The following is a 20,128-nucleotide window of genomic DNA, read 5'->3' as shown; positions in this document are numbered from 1 at the left end:
GACACTTACCACGCCGCATATTGGTCCTCCGATCCTTCTCGCCTCTCCTCTTCAGAGGAAGAGGAGGAAAACCTTTACAACCTTAATAGAAAATGACTCAAGTAAAAGTGAAAGTCACCCAGTAAAATACTACTTGACTAAAGGTTTAAATATACTTCAGTATCAAAAGTAAATGTAGTTGATAAAATCTACTTAAACATCAAAAGTAAAAGTACGAATAATAAAAAAATCCTTATATTAAGCAAACCAAACGGCACAATTTTCATTTTTTTTATTGGATAGCCAGGGTCACACTCCAACACTCAGACATAATTTAAAAACAAAGCATTTGTGTTTAGTGAGTCCGCCAGATCAGAGGCAGTAGGGATGACCAGGGATGTTCTCTTGATAAGGGTGCGAATTTGACCATTTTCTGTCTTGCTAAACATCGAAAATGTAACGAGGGCTTTTGGGTGTCAGGGAAAATGTATGGAGTTAAAAGAGCATAATTTTCATTAGGAATGTAGTAAAGTAAAAGTAAAAGTTGTCAAAATATGAATAGTAAAGTAAAGTACAGATACCCCCCAAAACTACTTAAGTAGTACTTTGAAGTATTTTTACTTAAGTACTTTACACCACTGCTTTCCACCAGCACTGCACCTCGCTGTACCATCCTCCGGTCCAACCAGCTGTGGGATGTTGACCCCAATGATTTCTATAAACCCTGGATTGCTGATGCTATGTATTGACCATTGAGAGGCTATGAAGACATCGGTCGGCCATATTGGCACTCCCCAGTAGGAGCAGTCCTCCACAGGAATTAATGGAATTTACTGTATATATAATTCATTGGTCTACCCCTGTCACAGTGCTGTCCTTCATCACGCCAGAAATCTCTCACAAAGTGTTCACTCTGGTCTTTCTGCTGAAAGACAAATTACAGAACAAAAAATTGTTTAGTAAAATATGAAAGCTTCCATCAATGTAATTGTCTGCATCCTTTCCAATCCTCCATAAATATATATTTTTGTAAATATACACTATACTCCAGTGAGTTTAATTAGCTCCAATTAAGTGTAATTTGTTCAGAAATAAAGTAAAATTAAAATAATTAGATAAGATAAGATATTCTCCTCTTTTCTACTGTAGGTATGTAAATCCAAATTTGTTTATTCTATCGATGTTCATAAAAACATTGGAATAATAACATATTTTTCTATTTTCGCAGACACCGATGCAGCAACCCAGGATGAATACCCCTGATCTAACCCGCTGGCTTCTGAAGCCCCCATGAGTTCCTGAGCCGAGAAGCAGTCTAGCCAATGAGCTAGTGTTGCAAATTAGCATTTAGCAATTAGCATTTTCTAGCTAGTTGAGCTGGTTTACAGGAAAACATATTTTTACTAACAGATGATGGGGTTCCCTTGGTCGCCGGTTTGCCTGGTCCCTGGGAATGAAAGGGTTGAAGACCTTGGGTTAGATGATTGCCCCAGACACTGTAGCTAGCTAGCAAGACCTGCTCAGCAACAATGTTATTGGGATGCGGCAATATTGGATTAGTCTTTTAATTCTGAGTTAAATATAATTGAAGTAAGTGGTTACTACTGATTCAAATCCAGTGTAAGAGAAACTATTATGTCCTGTATTTTGGTAAGAGCTCAGAGTGATGTCACACACCCAATTCTTAATAGTTTCCTTATTAGAGGTTCACAGTCAAGCTACCTGTTGTTATTCCTAGATTTTATTCAAATATCTCAAGCATAGATGGGTAACTTTTGTCTAATTTGACACACAGGAGCTATGTTGGCCTATAGGTGGTGTTGTTAAAAGTGGTCCCACTTAAACCCTCATATCCACCAGGCGTTTGACTGAGAGACTTGAAACTTTGTATGTAGGCGTCTTTCCTTACGCTGAACAAATTTCCCTCAAGGACAGTGGTGGAAAAAGTACTCCATTTTCATACTTGAGGAAAAGTAAAGTTACGTTAATAGAAAAAGACTCAAGAAAAAGTGAAAGTATCCCAGGAAAATACTACTTAAACATCTGGTTTTAATATGCTTAAGCATCGAAAGTAAATGTATTTGCTAAAATATCCTTTAGTATCAAAAGTAAAAGTATAAATAATTTCAAATTCCTTACATTAAGCAAACCAGGCTGCACGATTTTCTTGTTTTAGGGATGACCAGGGATTTTCTCTTGATAAGTGCATGAATTGGACCAGTTCCCTGTGTGGCTTAGCATTCAAAATGTAACGAGTACTTTGGGGTGTCAGAGAAAATGAATGGAGTAAAAAGTACATCATTTTACTTGGAAATGTAGTGGACTAAAAGTAAAAGTTGTCCAAAATATAAATAGTAAAGTAAAGTACAGATACCCCAAAAACATTAGCACTGGGATTAAAATGACATTTTTGTAAACATATACAATGGTTTTAAACACACAAAATAAAGGAGTCTAGTGATTAAATATGTTGACATAGAGTGTCGATGCATGAAGACACATTGACATTTACCTTTTTGAATACTGTGGAGCTCCAAGGATTCAGGGTTATTTATATCCAGAGTCCACTTTCAACCAGACAACTAGTATAACTTGTGATGGGCTCTACAATGTGAAAAGCATTACATGGAAGATGGAATACAACTGCAAGAAATGGTTATGTGAAATGTTTATGCGAAATTAGGTTCAAACCAGAGTTTCTGACACTGTTGACACAACCAAGTCAAAGTCTATTATATACACAACTGTGTGAGGTTAAGTGCAATTCCATTAAAAGAACCAAAAGTATGACATCATGGCACTCTATTTGACATTCGATAAGAGATTCTGGTACAAGCCACGCCCAGAAACCAAGTTCTCGACACTCCTATATTTGTCACACTCATGTACTACACATATGGTCTCTAATCTTTCCTCCAATTGGTTCTGTCTATTACAAATAGTGAATGAATTGACTTCAGCTCCCAAGGACCAGGGAAGGAGAGTTGGAGACCACTTATTTTATAAATCGGTACATTGCCCTCTACATCTTAGTTCACAGTAAAAGCTGCCAGTTCTGTTGCGCCCTATTTAATGGTCACTACAGAAATAATGTATTTTAAATGGCGTGTTGAAGTGGACAGGCTCAAGGCAGGGCAGGTTTGCTCTCAGTCTGTTCTCTCTGATAAGATGTGTTTGTTTACCTTCTCAGTCTACCACTTGACTCTGTAACAGTCCCATATTTCCTGGTGTCCATTCCATTCACTCCATCGCTGCGAGACAATGAAGGATACACACACCCTGCTCAATCTGCTTCTGCTGCTAGTGTACCTAGCAGGTAATATGATGTGAACAAACAACATTGTTTTGAGATCATGTATTTTTGAGGGTTTGACATCAGTCAGTAGGTCTACATGTTCTTGACATTGCCTGTTAAGCTCTATAACTGTGTATATGTTCAGTGTCTGCTGAGGTTAAGCTTTTGTTCGGACAATGGGCTAACATATTTGGGTCTAAGCATAATGATCATTTTAGTGTTACATATACATTATAACGTCTTGATGATAGACTGTGCGGATGTTTTAATGAACTTCCAGGATCAGCTGTGACCACTGATGGAGGGAAGGACAGTACCGGTAAGTAAACCACAGACACATACTAGTCAACGCATTACAGTATGGCAACATCATTATCTGGAATGTTGGGTCCTCTGGATTGTACCTGTGGTAGGACGGTTGTGCTAGCAGCTAGCAGCTAACTACTGTACAGAAATGAGGGGTCAATTTGAATTGCAAAAACTTTTTATTTGTAGTAATTTATCCCTATTACAAGTAAATTTACACCCTGTGTGCCGAAAATCCGGTAGGCCGAAATTACCTGGTTGTGCACTGTAATTTTCAGATGGTCCCTTGGAACTAACCATTGTGGGACCTGACTTTGTGACTGTGGGCGTGCCATGCAGTTTTGACTGTGCCGCCCAGTGCTCTCCTTCCTGTAGCTACAGAATGAATATCGATGGGCAGATTGGACAAGGCAACGAGCTGTTCTTCACAGCTCGCCAATGGGAAGAGTCCCTAAACCTCACATGCACCGCAAGGAATGATGACTCTGGGAGGTCCTCTACAGTATCTAAGATACTGCAGGTTTTAGGTGGGTGGGGAGTTTGTTGGTTTGTTTTTATGACACTTAACCTGAAGTTAGTGGTGCATGGTCTTTATGGTTTTTGGAATGGAGTGATAATTCAATGCCTTATAATTACGGACATGATGTTTGGAGTACTGGATTAGTGCTAGATTAAATTATTTTGCTCATGTTTTTCACATTGGTTGTAGGATCTAGACTATTATCTAAATGTGTATGTGTTCTTCCAATTAGCTGGACCAACCAACATATCGATCACAGGCCCTGACTTGATGACCCCAGGGGCCCCACAAAGCTTCCAGTGTTACGCCGACTGCCGTCAGTCCTGCAACTACACCTGGGGGATAAATGGCCGATGGCTCGGGGGACAGGGGAACGAGATTACCGTAACTCCCGAAGAATTGGCCACCTCTGTTACCCTGAACTGCAAGGCCATCAATAGTGTGTCTGGGCTCTATGACATGGCAACAAGGACAATACCTGTGACATGTCGGTTTTGGGGAGATTTAGAGCTTCCTCTAACAATTGTAGTTTCCCTCTTGTTGTTAGTGTAATGCAGTTGTCCATCTCCACATCCAGGGCCGGATTAAGAAATCATAGGCCCTGGGGCTTTGTTTTAATAGGCCCCTGGTGGGATTTTTTGGGGGGTCCTCTCGAACCACATAGAGGCTTGGGCCCAGGGGCTTAGGCCCAGGTAAGCCCCTACATTATTCCGGTAGGCCGACATTACCTGATTATGCACTGTATTTTTCAGATGGTCCCTTGGAACTAACCATTGTGGGACCTGACTTTGTGACTGTGGGCGTGCCATGCAGTTTTGACTGTGCCGCCCAGTGCTCTCCTTCCTGTAGCTACAGAATGAGTATCGACGGGCAGATTGGACAAGGCAACGAGCTGTTCTTCACAGCTCGCCAATGGGAAGAGTCCCTAAACCTTACATGCACCGCAAGGAATAATGACTCTGGGAGGTCCTCTACAGTATCTAAGATACTGCAGGTTTTAGGTGGGTGCGGGGTTTGTTGGTTTGTTTTTATGAGACATAACCTGAAGTTAGTGGTGCATGGTCTTTATGATATTTGGAATGGAGTGATAATACAATGCCTTTTATGGACATTATGTCTGGATTACTGGATTAGTGTCACAAAGTGCTTATACAGAAACCCAACCTTAAACCCCAAACAACAAGCAATGCAGATGTAGAAGCACGGTGGCTAGGAAAAACTCCCTCGAATGGCAGGAACCTAGGAAGAAACCTAGGGAGGAACCAGGCTCTGAGGGGCGGCCAGTCCTCTTCTGGCTGTGCCGGGTAGAGATTATAAGAGTACATGGCCATTAAGGCTAGATTGTTCTTCAAGATGTTCGTTCATAGATCACCAGCAAGTTAATAATCCCAGTGGTCATAGAGGGTGTAGCAGGTCAGCACCTCAGGAGTAAATGTCAGTTGGCTTTTTGGTGTTCCTTTTGTAATGTCTTTTTTTGTGTCTGTTACAGATGATGGAAAATCCATGGCCACACAGGCTGAACAGACTATAGACCTGCTTCTGTTCACATTCACACTCTCACTCTACACCGTAATATCAACATAATCCAGGAAAAGGTGGTTTTATACAAGGAAGTGATCTGTTCTCCACATGCATATCTGAATCATTTGAAAACATGTCATCATTATTACAGACAGTGATGGAACATGTGGTTTATTGGTAAAGAACAAAGAACAAACAGTGCCTCTCATATCAGGATGTTAACGATATTTGCTGATGATAAGTGAAGTGGAAAGGCTTGGCTGAATCTTTCACTATCAAAGCACTACGTGTGTTTGTGCAAGTATCATCACGTGTATAGCATATTTGGATTAAATATTTAATAAAGACACATATACATTAATTTAGTAACATGTCTTTTTTGCAATGTGTAACTGTTTCCATACTTGAGATGGAGTTTAAACCTGCAAGCATGCCATCTTCATGGAAGGCACAGACTTTGAAGTAATGTATTTTAAAATGGCGTGTTGAGGTGGACAGGCTCTAGGCAGGGCAGGTCCAGCTCAACACGCCCTTTAAAATACATTACTTCAAAGTCTGTGCCTTTGGAAAAAAAATAAAACATTTATGTAGATCTTGTTTGCCCAAATAATTTACACTCCTAGTATTTGTCTACAAACTGCATTACTGCAATAAACTACATGACAAACTGTTTTTGAAAATCTTAGTATTTTCTCTCAAATAAGTTCTGAAAAAAGTACTTTAAATCAATTACCATCATAGTGAATTAAATATTTGAAATGTGAAATAGTTCCGTATTGTTAGTTGAAGTGCTATGTTCACATGTCGTCTGACTGATGAGTAGCATTAACTTCACAACAGATGAGGGACCCACCCTGCATCTACATCTACATTTTGCTCTTGAATGTAATCAACACGAGTAAATATTAAAACACACTTGATCACGGAGTGCGATTGGTCCGCTTTTGATTATCACTGATTATATATCAGGAGTTTCTTTTATGGTACATAAGAACAATCAATGTTCCAGAGAGCCAATGGTATCACCTACACACACACCCTCTCTATCTTTTCAAGCTTTTCTAATGCATAACCCTTTTATCATCTTGAATCATAGTTCAATTGGTTAAGTTAATGAATGCATTTTAAATGGAAAAATAAGTATCCTTTACCAATATAATTATTACACCAACAACCTCTGCATCTACATCAGAGCCATTCTACATAATAGGATAAACAGATTAAAACATATTTACACACTTTCTTTTGTCTGTAACCGTCACCTGTCTGAATGGACGAGAAGAAAACTAAGTGAATTCTCCCTCGCTCAGAGACATGTCACTTGGCAGTGTCAAAAGGCTCCGTCGCAGTAGATCAACGCCTACGAACACAAGGAACTAGCGCGCACGCCCTAACCAGAACACAATGCCGTGGAGCTGATTACCCACATAAAGGTCCAAACGCTAGCGGCGCTTTCCTGGCACTGTTGGACAATGTCTTGTTTTTGAATTGGTTCCTGATAAGATTGTCAGACGTTTTTTTGCTGAGGTATAAGGGGAGAACAGCTGTTGCGTGGACATTTCAGCCACTTAAGTCACCAGGATCTCGGCAGCAGAACCATGGTTCTCCTCTGCACATTTAGTCTGCCTCTGCTGCTCACCTGCCTGGCAGGTAAGATACCACATTCAACTGAACCTGTTAGTGTTGAGGTCAAATCTTCTTCAAGTCAGGAATGACATTTGCTCATGCAATATCTATTGTAAAACAAATTCAGATTTTTTTCTGAATTGTCAAAGTAGCCAATAAGAAATTGTTTTGTCATGAAAATCAAAATGTTTTAAACAGAGAAGTGGCTGCATGTAATGTGTATCTAGGGTCTAGGCCATTTAAATGTGCTATTAATGCTTTTTAAGATAGTTCATGTATAGTGAACCATTGTGATGGCATGGGATTCTTTATCTTTCCATGTTTCTGTAGGAACACTTGCCAGTGAGAGAGAGCAGGGCGGGACATCGGAGGAAACCACACCATGTAAGATACATTAGGTTTCTGGCATAATTTCAAAGTATACAAAATAAATGTATGCCAAAAATCTATATGCATTCATCACCCATTGTTTATCCTTACGCTAACATTCTAACAACAATAAAACATTCAAATCCACTTCGTCTTAATTTTTTTCACATTATGTGTATGACCCAGGGGCTTGTTTTCCATTCTGTCAGATGGGCCGTCCTCTGTGGAGATCAGTGGGGTGAACACAGTGACGGTGGAGGTTCCCTATGGCTTCCAGTGTTCAGCCAATTGCTTCCCAGCCTGCACCTTCACCTGGACCAGAGGAGGGCTCACCACCCAGGGCCCAGAGCTCAACCTCCAGCTGAAGGAGCAGGTTCCTCCACAGGTCCTGATCTGTATGGCTACAAACCCCACCACTGGGAAGTCAGTGACGGTCAGCAAAACAGTCAAAGTGACGGGTACGCTACTTATAATCCGTTTTTATCAATCTAAACAAATATTTAGAAATCATACTATGCCAACAGATGTTATGCTTTTGAGCCTCTGGACTGTGGCAGGTTAGCCTAGTGGTTAGAGCGTTGGACAAGTAACCAGAAGGTTGCGAGTTCAAATCCCTGAGCTGACAAGGTAGAAATCTGTCGTTCTGCCCCTGAACAGACAGTTAACCCACTGTTCCTAGGCCGTCATTGAAAATAAGAATTTGTTCTTAGCTGACTTGCCTATTTAAATAAAGGTAAAAATATGTATTTTTTTTTAAACATGCAAAGTTTGTGGAGCTCTGTTCTACACTCTCCAACCTAATTCAACCCACGACAATGATTTATTTTCTAGCTGGACCGTCCAATATAAAGATCACAGGTCCTGATATACTGTCCAGTGGAGTGACGTCCAACTTTTCCTGCTCTGCTGATTGCTACCCGTCCTGCTCCTACACCTGGACAATTAGTTCTGAAGCTCAAAGCACAGTGACCACCAAATACGGTCAAACCATCTCCGTCACACCTGACCCCTGGGAGATTGCAGAGGAATTGATCTGTGAGGCTCAGGACACTGTCTCACTCCTCTACATCTCAACCTATGTTACACCTTATGTGGCCCGTGAGTGGAATTTGTCATTCTTTTCAACTTTGGAGTGGTCCATTGAAGTCACATTGGATAATTATTACTTTATTATGTTAGTCATATATTCCGTGTAAACTGTATTTTTAGAAGGTTCTAAGAGTTTACAATTAAACACACAATCAAGTGTTTACTTCTACCTCTTCCCAGGCGGACCGGTGGATATTTCGATCACGGGTGCCAGCTCGGTGACATTAGGAGACACTTACAACTTTGTGTGCTTTGTTGACTGCACGCCCTCCTGTAACTTTACCTGGACATTCAATGGAAAGATCTTCAATGGCGACGAGATCCAGTTGCCCATCTTCCATAAGGGCCATAAGCCCATGGTTAGCAGTAAACTGGAGGTTACTGTTGATGAGTACAGGCACAATGAGGCACTGACATGTGAGGCCAAGAATGTTGCCTCAGGGGTCACTGCTGTTAGCACCAAGATCCTGAGCGTCACTGGTAAAGTCAGAGTTTTTGTGACAAAAGAATTGTCACAAGTCAATATTTACAATCAGATGTTTTGAAGGTGAAACCCACCATTTTGTAAAAGCCAACTCAAAAGTATTTCACTTGGTATCTCTCTGTTTAACTTCTGTCCTCTTCACCTCTTTTCCACTCCCCTGTCTTCCAGATCCTATCTCTGTACAGCCGGTGTCCCAGGACAAGCCCTTGGCACACCAGCCCTTCTCACTGCAGTGTGTGGGCTCTCAGAATCCAGCCTCCATTTTGTGGTTAAAAAATGGCCTCCCTATAGCTGTGTCCGGCAGGGTCAGTCTCTCCCCCAACAACATCACTATGTCTTTTAGTCCTCTGCTCCAGTCGGATGGTGGGCTGTACCAATGCATCGTTTCTCAGGGGGGAGCAGCCATCAAAGGGGTTGGGTACCAACTGAATGTAAATTGTGAGTATGAGTATGCAGAGATACATTATATTTATACAGCCATTTTTGCTCACCATACACCAGTATTTCAAGAAAGATCATAAAAGAGATCCAGTAACTGTTTACAGGAGCAATTAGAGGTTAAGTGCTTAGGCTACCTGCCACCCCTATGTGTGTGTGTGTGTGTATGTGTGTGTGTGTGTGTGTGTGTGTGTGTGTGTGTGCGTGCGTGCGTGTGTGTATACACTGCTCAAAAAAATAAAGGGAACACTTAAACAACACAATGTAACTCCAAGTCAATCACACTTCTGTGAAATCAAACTATCCACTTAGGAAGCAACACTGATTGACAATAAATGTCACATGCTGTTGTGCAAATGGAATAGACAACAGGTGGAATTTATAGGCATTTAGCAAGACACCCCCAATAAAGGAGTGGTTCTGCAGGTGGTGACCAGACCACTTCTCAGTTCCTATGCTTCTTGGCTGATGTTTTGGTCACTTTTGAATGTTGGCTGTGCTTTCACTCTAGTGGTAGCATGAGACGGAGTCTACAACCCACACAAGTGGCTCAGGTAGTGCAGCTCATCCAGGATGGCACATCAATGCGAGCTGTGTCAAGAAGGTTTGCTGTGTCTGTCAGCGTAGTGTCCAGAGCATGGAGGCGCTACCAGGAGACAGGCCAGTACATCAGGAGACGTGGAGGAGGCCGTAGGAGGGCAACAACCCAGCAGCAGGACCGCTACCTCCGTCTTTGTGCAAGGAGGAGCAGGAGGAGCACTGCCAGAGCCCTGCAAAATGACCTCCAGCAGGCCACAAATGTGCATGTGTCTGCTCAAACGGTCAGAAACAGACTCCATGAGGGTGGTATGAGGGCTCGACGTCCACAGGTGGGGGTTGTGCTTACAGCCCAACACCGTGCAGGACGTTTGGCATTTGCCAGAGAACACCAAGATTGGCAAATCAAATTCACCACTGGCGCCCTGTGCTCTTCACAGATGAAAGCAGGTTCACACTGAGCACGTGACAGAGTCTGGAGACGCCGTGGAGAACGTTCTGCTGCCTGCAACATCCTCCAGCATGACTGGTTTGGCGGTGGGTCAGTCATGGTGTGGGGTGGCATTTCTTTGGGGGGGCCGCACAGCCCTCCATGTGCTCGCCAGAGGTAGCCTGGCTGCCATTATGTACCAAGATGAGATCCTCAGAACCCTTGTGAGACCATATGCTGGTGCGGTTGGCCCTGGGTTCCTCCTAATGCAAGACAATGCTAGACCTCATGTGGCTGGAGTGTGTCAGCAGTTCCTGCAAGAGGAAGGCATTGATGCTATGGACCGCCCGTTCCCCAGACCTGAATCCAATTGAGCACATCTGGGACATCATGTCTCGCTCCATCCACCAACGCCACGTTGCACCACAGACTGTCCAGGAGTTGGTGGATGCTTTAGTCCAGGTCTGGGAGGAGATCCCTCAGGAGACCATCCACCACCTCATCAGGAGCATGCCCAGGTGTTGTAGGGAGGTCATACAGGCACGTGGAGGCCACACACACTACTTAGCCTCATTTTTACTTGTTTTAAGGACATTACATCAAAGTTGGATCAGCCTGTAGTGTGGTTTTCCACTTTAATTTTGAGTGTGACTCCAAATCCAGACCTCCATGGGTTAATCAATTTGATTTCCATTGATTATTTGTGTGTAATTTTTTTGTCAGCACATTCAACTATGTAGAAAGAAAAAAGTATTTAATAAGAATATTTCATTAATTCAGATCTAGAATGTGTTATTTTAGTGTTCCCTTTAGTTTTTTGAGCAGTATATATATATATATATATATATATAGTGTGTGTGTGTGTGTGTGTGTGTGTGTGTGTGTGTGTGTGTGTGTGTGTGTGTGTGTGTGTGTGTGTGTGTGTGTGTTTACAAGCTAATCTAAAAGATATTTCATGACATTTTCCAGATGGACCACTTCAAGCTGTTATCATCCAATCTGGCAAAGGCCCAGTAGGTAAAGTCTTGTATCTCCTGCCTGGATCAAAGACAGCCCTTCAGTGTTCGGCCCTGTGCTACCCCACCTGTACCTACACCTGGATATACAAGGGGAGGCTGGCAGAGATGAATGCCTCCTTCTCCCTCACACCTGAGACCACCATGGACGGAGGACCCCTCAGCTGTGTGGCTTACAACTCAGTGACCAATGACAACAGCACTGCCAATACCTCAGTTGTGTTAATTGGTGAGCAGCAGTTAGATTGTATTATCAAAAAATATTTCTGTTCAGAACTTGAAAATGAGTGGTCTTGTCACTGTTGTATGAAGCATGAAAATAGGTAGTGCAGAACAAATGAGCCATTCTAAACTCAGCAAAAAAAGCCCCCTTTTCAGGACCCTGTCTTTCAAAGATAATTCAGAAAAATCCAAATTACTTCACAGATTTTCATTGTAAAGGGTTTAAACACTGTTTCCCATGCTTGTTCAATGAACCATAAACAATTAATGAACGTGCACCTGTGGAATGGTCATTAAGACACTAACAGCTTACGGACGGTAGGCAATTAAGGCTACAGTTATGTAAACTTAGGACACTAAAGAGGCCTTTCTACTGTCTCTGAAAAATACCAAAAGAAAGACGCCCAGGGTCCCTGCTCATCTGTGTGAACGTGCCTTAGGCATGCTGCAAGGAGGCATGAGGACTGCAAGAGGACTGCAGATGTGGCCAGGGGAATAAATTGCATAGTCCGTACTGTGAGACGCCTAAGACAGCTCTACAGGGAGACAGGACGGACAGCTGATCGTCCTCACTGTGGCAGACCACATGTAACAACACCTGCACAGGATCGGTACATCTGAACCTCACATCTGCAGGACAGGTACAGGATGGCAACAACAACTGCCCGAGTTACACCAGGAACGCACAATCCCTCCATCGGTGCTCAGACTGTCCGCAATAGGCTGAGGCTGGACTGATGGTTTGTAGGCATGTTGTAAGGCAGGTCCTCACCAGACATCACCGGCAACAACGTCACCTATGGGCACAAACCCACCATCGCTGGATCAGACAGGACTGGCAAAAAGTGCTCTTCACTGACAAGTTGCGGTTTTGTCTCACCAGGGGTGATGGTCAGATTCACATTTATCGTCGAAGGGATGAGCGTTACATCGAGGCCTGTACTCTGGAGCGGGATCGATTTGGAGGTGGAGGGTCCGTCATGGTCTGGGGTGTCACAGCATCATTGGACTGAGCTTTGGCCATTCCCCCCAGAAATGTCAGGGAACTTGCAGGTGCCTTGGTGGAAGAGTGGGGTAACATCTCACAGCAAGAACAGGCAAATCTGGTGCAGTCCATGAGGAGATGCACTGCAGTACTTAATGCAACTGGTTGCCACACCAGATACTGGCTGTTACTTTTGATTTTGACCCCCTTTGTTCAGGGACACATTATTCCATGTCTGTTAGTCAGTTCATGTTCAGTTTGTCTCAGTTGTTGATTCTTATGTTCATACAAATATTTACAGGCTAAGTTTGATGAAAATAAACGCAGTTGACAGTGAGAGGACGTTTCGTTTTCTGCTGAGTTTAGGTCTAATGTTGACCTTTCTTTCAGGTGGACCATCTAATGTGACCATCTCAGGACCAGGTTCCCTAGAGGTAGGGGTCAAGGCCAGCTTCAAGTGTATTGCCCAGTGCTCTCCCTCTTGCAGCTACACCTGGAGTGTGTATGGTCGGACCATGCATGGCAGTGTGGTTGATATAACCGTCAACCGTTACGTGGCCACTGAGTCTTTCAGCTGCGAGGCACACAACACAATCACCGGGAAGACAGGCACAGCCAATGAGACACTCAGTGTCACAGGTATGGTCAAACTACTCTGATCTATCAATTTAATTGTTGGTCTTATAACACTTTCTACTACTCTGTTCAACTGGGGACAGCATCTGGGGTAACAATTGTCATGCAGCTGGCCAGTTACAGCCATAATTGTTCTTTTAGTAGAAAAATGTTGAGCTTGTAATGTATCATAATGCATGTTTGAAATTTAGCTACAACACAGCTTTGGTGAAACCCGCATCTCAATAACTAATAGTTGACTCCTTGGAACTTTTGGAAATGAAGCTTCTCCCAACGTGCCGTTCTAGCCGTAAAACTTCACCCACTTCATGTAAAAAATTAAAAATTGCCATTGGGTAAACTACTCCTTCAGAAAAATGTTGAATCCCACCCATGCTAAAATCTAGGTATTAAGACTGACTTTTTTTTGTTCACGGTTATTCTCCATTATTGTTAGTTAAATGCAAATACAATTATTGTGCCAGCCCTACATCATGTGTAGTAGACATGCCACAAAGTTCAGCCAGCTATTAACATTTCTTTCCTTTTTCCCAAAGATTCTCACTGGTGTGGATGTTGAGAAAAGTCAAGAGAAGAATTCCATTCAATGGCGGTGGGACAACCATGCAATTTAACAGTTTCTTTATTATCTTGTGCTGCTGTCTGGAAAATGTGTGCTTTGTTAATGAAGTTTGACAGACTTCCTGTAATTGGTTTACTTTCCACATAATGTCTATACTTTGGTGCCAACCTTAGTCCATGTGTAGAGGACACCAAAATCTATATTTCACAGTTAACGTGTGAAAATGCTATTTGCTGAAAAGTATCGTCTCCGTATCTGCACTTTCAGTGATCATCAATAAAGATTGTCAATTTATTAGGTATTCACACTCATTCACTGCAATTAACATCTTGAACATGAGATGTACAGTCCTGGACAGAATAATTGAAAATAACAAATGTATTGGCTTTCTGAGAGCGCCAGATGCATATTTGAACTATTAACCTTATGGTTCTGTGGGCCGCAGTCAGATAGAACATTCTTGTTTTGGCCATGCATAGTAACTACTGTTCTCATACGAGGATGAAACTTATACATGTTTTGAGCTATAGAAAAAAAAACAGTATAGCATTACATCAAATGTTACAGACCTTCCAATATGGCAGCCAAAGTTAAGTGAATCCTTGTTGCGTACATATAGCAATGTTTGGATTAGCAACATGTACTAGAGCATTGAAAAACTCCTTCAAGCGACTGCTTGCTGAAGTAAAAAGCAATTTTGCTCTCCGTGGTGATGTCCATTTTTTAGGGTTCTGCACTCACGTCACACTCCATACTTCTTTTGCAGGGCTCCTACTGAAACGTCCTCAAGTCCAGCTTGACGAAGAAAGTCAAACAATTCTTGTAGAACTACAACAACAAAAACGTTTGCAGTTATCAATATCTGTTAATCATTTTGCATTGGGGTTAAATAATGTATCACAAACTGTGCCAGATCAACAACCAAATCGGTACCTTTCTTCTCGGGGATGGACATGAACATGACAGCCATGTCGAACCGCCTCACACCGGCCAGATTCCTGAGGATCTCCAGTATGACAGGTGGCTCTTCCTTCCTTCATTTTGATAAGGACAATGTGACAGTCACATTTCCTGTAAGAGCCATAACATTCGTAATAGCATGGTATTTTCACAGTACTTACTTGATGTAGAAGCTTCGTAACGTCCTCAAAATCTGATTGAGTATGTCTGGCTCAAGAGAACTCTGGAAGATCTTTGCGTACGCCTGAGGCTGGATTTGCTAAAACAGAACACAGACACACAACAAATAAACATCTGTCCTTGGTGGCATCTACATGTTTTTCTCAGCAGAAAATACAAATCTCATTGAATGGTGATTTGTTTGTGTACAAATAGAACCCCAAACAAGAGATCAGGTATCTGTTGAAGAATAGATGATCACAACAAGACAGGCATCCAATATAGGCTATATCTTATTAGTAGGTAACATGTCATTAGCAACCATTTTTATAGGCTATAAATAAAAGGTTACATAAAAAAAGAAGACAGTAACACAACCCATATTGCTTATTTTCCCCTTTGTACTTCATTTGCACATAATATGACATTTTAAATGTCTTTATTCTTTTGGATGTGTAATATTGTGTTTTTCATCATATTTTAATTCCACACCCACCTTCAAATACTTGTAGATAACTTCAGGGCCATTTCCAATCTTCCTTAGGTCTGCCTCTAGCTGGAAGCTGTTGGTGGGGGCAGGAGGTACGACTTCAGTTGAGGGTGTAGCAGGCAGTTCTGTTGGTTCACTGACAGTTGCCTCCCTGTGCTTCTGTGTCTGTGCTCTCACAGCACCCCCCCCAGGCCATCTGAAATAAGAAAACAACCTCAGTGGTGCTATTGTCAAAAGCCTAACTGTTGACAAAAGTTATATTCAAAACATGTATCAAAATCCTCCAGCCGTTCGGCTTGAGATTAAGCAATTAAACAATATCTCTTACTTGACAGGGGAATGTGAGGGGATGTTTGATATTTCTTCAATCTTCAGGATCTTAGCACTGGGGGAGGTAGAGGGAGGTGAGGCCTCACCCTGACACTCTCTCACAGTGTCTGGGATGGAGGTGGTCTTCTGGGGCCTAAAACAGGGGGCTGTGGTTGAAGTGAACACAGCAGAGGGCTCCTTTTGGACAAGGATCTTTCCACCAACCTCCTCAATGTCCACTCTCCTCAATGGTTTCTGAGATACAAAGAAATCCAATAGGAACATTGTTGTGTGAATCTTTCAAGCAAAATTCAGAAACAACCTACCGAGAGTATTTTTTCTGTTTTTATCTGAGACTCACGGTTGACTGCAGGTGAGGTGGTTTGTTAACCGGCAGTACTGTTCTCCGCTGTGCATGCTCCTCTGTTGCCAGCAGACCACTGGTGCCCATGTCCTACACAAGAGCAGAGAGATGCTATGTCTAGGATTTGTCAACAAAGACAACAGGTTTAAGAACATTAACACAAAAATCTTAGTGAGCACGGAACCACATACGTACAATTGCAATCTTCTTCATCTCATGTAATGCCTGCTTGTTTCCTGGTTCTAGCTTCAGGACCTCCTCAAAATCTAAAAAAGAAACATGACATAATAAACAGTTCCATGACTACTGCTACCATTGACATAAAGACTTCAACCTGCTCAAGGTAGTTACATAGAAACATGCCTAGCCTACACAAAATGGTTGCTAATGACATGTGACCTACTAATAAGATATAGCCTCTTGGATGCCTGTCTACTCTACCTTCTATAGCTTGTTTTAGCAGTCCCAGAGCAGCCCTAGCTGTCCCTCTGCGGGCAAAGGCCTTTGAGTAGGTGCCATCCAGGGCTATAGCTTTACTGCAGTCCTCCTCGGCCTCTTTATATCTAGGGAAAGAATCAAGATTAATCAATGCACAGCTTTGAAAGAATTTATACTTATCCAATACTCGCTTATTCTGACTTCCCTGCTGCTTACCTCTGCAGCTTTAAGTAAGCCATGGCCCGGTTGGCAGGCAGGAGGACATTGGTGCTGTCTGCTTCCATGCCCTTGGTGTAGTACTCTACTGCAGCCTCATACTTCCCTTCTTTGAAGTATGCGTTCCCCTGAAAGAGTCAAGGTTTAGTGCAATGGTAACCATTTAGAAAGCAATGCACTTAAACACAGGCAAATAGCATGCTGTAGTACACCTGTGGTAGGTCTTCAGCGCTGCAGTGTCTCAGAGTCACTGGGAAACTGGTACCCGATATGTAAGGGGCCTATACTAACATCGAAAGATAAGTGTAGCTGGTGGCTCTACCCTGTCTTTCTGCACCACCGCCTCCTGTCTCCTCTGCTGTTCCTCCATGAGCTGCTGTTGCTTGACGTCCACCACAGGTGGCATCACCACTGCAGCCTCTGGGCTTTCTGCCTTTCCACCCAGTTTAGCAATGACCTACCGATAGAGGAGAGGTTAGAGTGGATCAGGGAGGGGGATACAGAGGTACAGTAGAGCCAACACCAGATAATGTCTCACCTCTTTGCATTTCATCACTTCATTCTGTGCCTCCAGGTTCCCAGGATCCAGCTTGAGCACCATTACATAATCTAGTTATGTAGAGGAAGGAAGCAGAAATGGTTTTAAGTGACCAATTATTCTAAGATAATACAGCATATAAAAACTAACTCTACTGGCATTCTACCCATTTGAAAACGTGTTTTGTTGTGTTACTATTATTCCTCACCTTCTAGGGCAGATTCATAATGTTGCAGGGCGAATCGAGCTGCTCCTCTTCGTGCAAATGCTTTGAAGTAGTTACTGTCCAGAGCGATGGACAAGTTGCAGTCAGACTCTGCAACAGCAAACCTGCCACAGACATAGGTTTCACACATTAATGTTGTCAATTAAAATGTTACATATGTTGCTTATTTCCTTACATGTTGCTTACTTTTTGAGTCTAAAGAAGCAGGCAGCTCGGTTTGTAGGCAGAACGGGGTTATAAGGGTCTGCGCCCATGCCTCTGGTGTAACACTCAATGGCATCATCATACTTCCCTTCTTTAAACAGCTGATTACCCTGAAAAACAATTGTCAAATTCAGTACAGCAAATATAAGATTTAGCAATATATACATACAAGAAAGTAGTAACATCTACTGACTACTGACAGAGTATTATTAACTACTACCACCATTGACTGGTGATAGTTGCTAACGAGGCCCCGATGGTGGTATATTGTTTGGGTAATTGTCTAGGATCGAAATCACAGCATACTGCAAACAAAAGCCCTTCAATGGTGGTCATTGTGTCATCATAATAATATTATGTTATATTTTAAAATGACAACATTTACGTGCGAATTCATATTTCTGCATGTCTGTCAGGTTTGATGTCGCTGAGTCTGACTTCAATACTATAAGTGTGAAGCCATACTTTCTCCTTCTCAGCAAGAGCTGTGTCTTGGTCAGTAGCAGGAACCCCAGAATCCTCAGATTCAGAGTCATTGGACTCAGCAGCGCTGTCCTCTTTATCCATGGACTCCAAAACCTTGTCCTACCAGAAGACAAAAACATCCCAAAAATGTTTAGTGTAACAGCAAGCAGTACATACTGTTTAACAGGGTGCACTGCTGCCATTCAGCTTAAAACCATAGACTTAGTTTAAACTCACTATTGAAATCAAAGGAGAAACAGGCAAGATCCACCTAATCCATTACCACATCAAATTTGTCCCATGACTGATAGTCATAAGACTTTATCCTGGGTGCTTGTTTTGTTTCAGTCTTTGCATTGTTGTCTGATGCCTTCTTTTTCTCCCTCTTCTTTTTGTAGTCCTTGTTTCGCACTGGTGGGAGGCTTTTCTAAGGCAGGAATACATTAGGTCAGGATCTTTCTAACATAGCAAATCTCAACTCTATAGCTAAACATAAAACATACACATTTTCAAGTGTTACATACTTGAGACTCGCCAACACTCCCACTTCTTAGTTGTTCATCCTTCTTCTTTATGTCAGTTTCCCAGCTGTTAAGATCTTTCATGAAGTTATGCAGGTCCTCTGCATTTTGTCGCATTTGCAGTTGGAGTTCAATGGCTTTGTTTTCAGACATGCCTACCAGTCAAATACATTGAATATACTAGGTTGACAAAACAAGAGATCGGATCACTTTAATTTAAGATGTTAGATAGCTAGCTGACTATCTAGTCAACGGGGACAGATATTCAATAGAAACACTAACTTAGTTAACTAACAGTCAGTTATTTGACGTTACTCAAAAACGGTGGCGCTAGTAACGTTACGCTACTGTTGACTAACTACTATAACACCAAGAAGCTGGCTACAGTTGAGAAATGTGCTAGTTAGCGAGTCACGGCTATCTCGCAAAAGCAGCCATTTATAAATGGTAACTAGCTAGCGGCCTAAACTAACGCAACGCGTTTAACGAGTTTCGACCTGCCAATAAGAGCTAATGACATTATAATATTTGAGTACCTGTCCCTTGCGTCCCAAGTTGATTGTAATTTATCCGTTGAATTTTAAACGAGGCTTACTAGCATTTAATATTAGCTACAAACTATCACCATACTGTCGTTTTCTGTTTGTGTTCGGCGCCATGACAGCGTGTCTTCTACTTCTTCGTCGATGAGGTTTAACGGCAGTTGGCATCCAATAAATGTTACATTACTGCCACGTACTAGACTGGAGTACTCATACTGTGCTTAAAAAAAATATTAACAAAAACACTACACTCAACAAAAAAAGAAAGCCACACTACTCCACTATTTACACATATTTAGTCCTTCCTCAGGTCAAAAACCTGAAAGGATTGGACACCACCACTTAAAGGATTGGACACCACCACACACCCAATACCTCTCTGCAGCTGCCACCACAACCTCCATTTTCTGCAATTTACATTCCATCCCTGCAGTACAGTTGATAACCATTGTTATATATGCAAAAAAATCTAATCTTACTGAAAAATATATCACTTGTTGGCCTATCCATCTGTACTGGTACAGATCTACTACTCACATCACTCCTCTCAGGATCTGTCCCCCTTGACCCATCTTCCTTTACTGCCTCAGCATATGACAACTTTTCCACTACCCTAAATCTGGAAACCTAAACCTGTCTTTCTCACAAGGGACATTTCTAATCCCCAGCCCCATGGGCACC

General features: G+C 42.2%; 3 protein-coding genes across 7 annotated transcripts; 2 read left to right on the top strand and 1 right to left on the bottom strand.

The window, feature by feature from the left end:
* The first annotated feature begins 2,920 nt into the window (after nucleotides 1–2,920).
* LOC124014104 lies at nucleotides 2,921–5,982 on the top strand. 2 transcript variants are annotated; one of them, XM_046328817.1, is made up of 7 exons: nucleotides 2,933–2,989; nucleotides 3,170–3,295; nucleotides 3,555–3,593; nucleotides 3,859–4,107; nucleotides 4,333–4,539; nucleotides 4,853–5,101; nucleotides 5,590–5,982. In XM_046328817.1, the coding sequence occupies exons 2-7, from the start codon at nucleotides 3,241–3,243 to the stop codon at nucleotides 5,682–5,684; spliced, it is 894 nt and encodes a 297-aa protein (XP_046184773.1). In that variant the 5' UTR covers nucleotides 2,933–2,989; nucleotides 3,170–3,240; the 3' UTR covers nucleotides 5,685–5,982. The 2 variants fall into 2 exon arrangements, with proteins under 2 accessions (XP_046184772.1, XP_046184773.1); XM_046328816.1 differs by having other exon boundaries at nucleotides 2,921–3,295.
* Nucleotides 5,983–7,056: 1,074 nt separating this feature from the next.
* Nucleotides 7,057–14,309, top strand: LOC124014103 (hemicentin-1-like). Its single transcript, XM_046328815.1, has 9 exons — nucleotides 7,057–7,271; nucleotides 7,578–7,631; nucleotides 7,826–8,074; nucleotides 8,448–8,714; nucleotides 8,886–9,185; nucleotides 9,358–9,627; nucleotides 11,564–11,839; nucleotides 13,208–13,456; nucleotides 13,990–14,309. Exons 1-9 carry the CDS (start codon nucleotides 7,220–7,222, stop codon nucleotides 14,010–14,012), a joined length of 1,740 nt encoding a protein of 579 aa, XP_046184771.1. The 5' UTR covers nucleotides 7,057–7,219; the 3' UTR covers nucleotides 14,013–14,309.
* Nucleotides 14,272–19,712, bottom strand: LOC124014102 (RNA polymerase II-associated protein 3-like). 4 transcript variants are annotated; one of them, XM_046328812.1, is made up of 17 exons: nucleotides 19,442–19,712; nucleotides 18,909–19,060; nucleotides 18,668–18,811; nucleotides 18,385–18,504; nucleotides 17,902–18,029; nucleotides 17,698–17,819; nucleotides 17,490–17,560; nucleotides 17,274–17,408; nucleotides 16,952–17,079; nucleotides 16,739–16,860; nucleotides 16,493–16,563; nucleotides 16,295–16,387; nucleotides 15,953–16,188; nucleotides 15,631–15,820; nucleotides 15,137–15,234; nucleotides 14,949–15,049; nucleotides 14,272–14,843 (listed from the first exon to the last, which is right to left on the bottom strand). In XM_046328812.1, exons 2-17 carry the CDS (start codon nucleotides 19,056–19,058, stop codon nucleotides 14,758–14,760), a joined length of 1,995 nt encoding a protein of 664 aa, XP_046184768.1. In that variant the 5' UTR covers nucleotides 19,059–19,060; nucleotides 19,442–19,712; the 3' UTR covers nucleotides 14,272–14,757. The 4 variants fall into 4 exon arrangements, with proteins under 4 accessions (XP_046184768.1, XP_046184767.1, XP_046184770.1 ...); XM_046328811.1 differs by having other exon boundaries at nucleotides 18,909–19,064; nucleotides 19,442–19,708; XM_046328814.1 differs by lacking the exons at nucleotides 18,909–19,060; nucleotides 19,442–19,712 and having other exon boundaries at nucleotides 18,385–18,508; nucleotides 18,622–18,805.
* Nucleotides 19,713–20,128: the final 416 nt, after the last annotated feature.

This window comes from Oncorhynchus gorbuscha, linkage group LG25, assembly GCF_021184085.1.
Source record: "Oncorhynchus gorbuscha isolate QuinsamMale2020 ecotype Even-year linkage group LG25, OgorEven_v1.0, whole genome shotgun sequence".
NCBI lineage: Eukaryota > Metazoa > Chordata > Actinopteri > Salmoniformes > Salmonidae > Oncorhynchus > Oncorhynchus gorbuscha.
The sequence above is the reverse complement of the archived record's forward strand: the minus strand, read 5'-3'. Positions and strand labels throughout refer to the sequence as shown.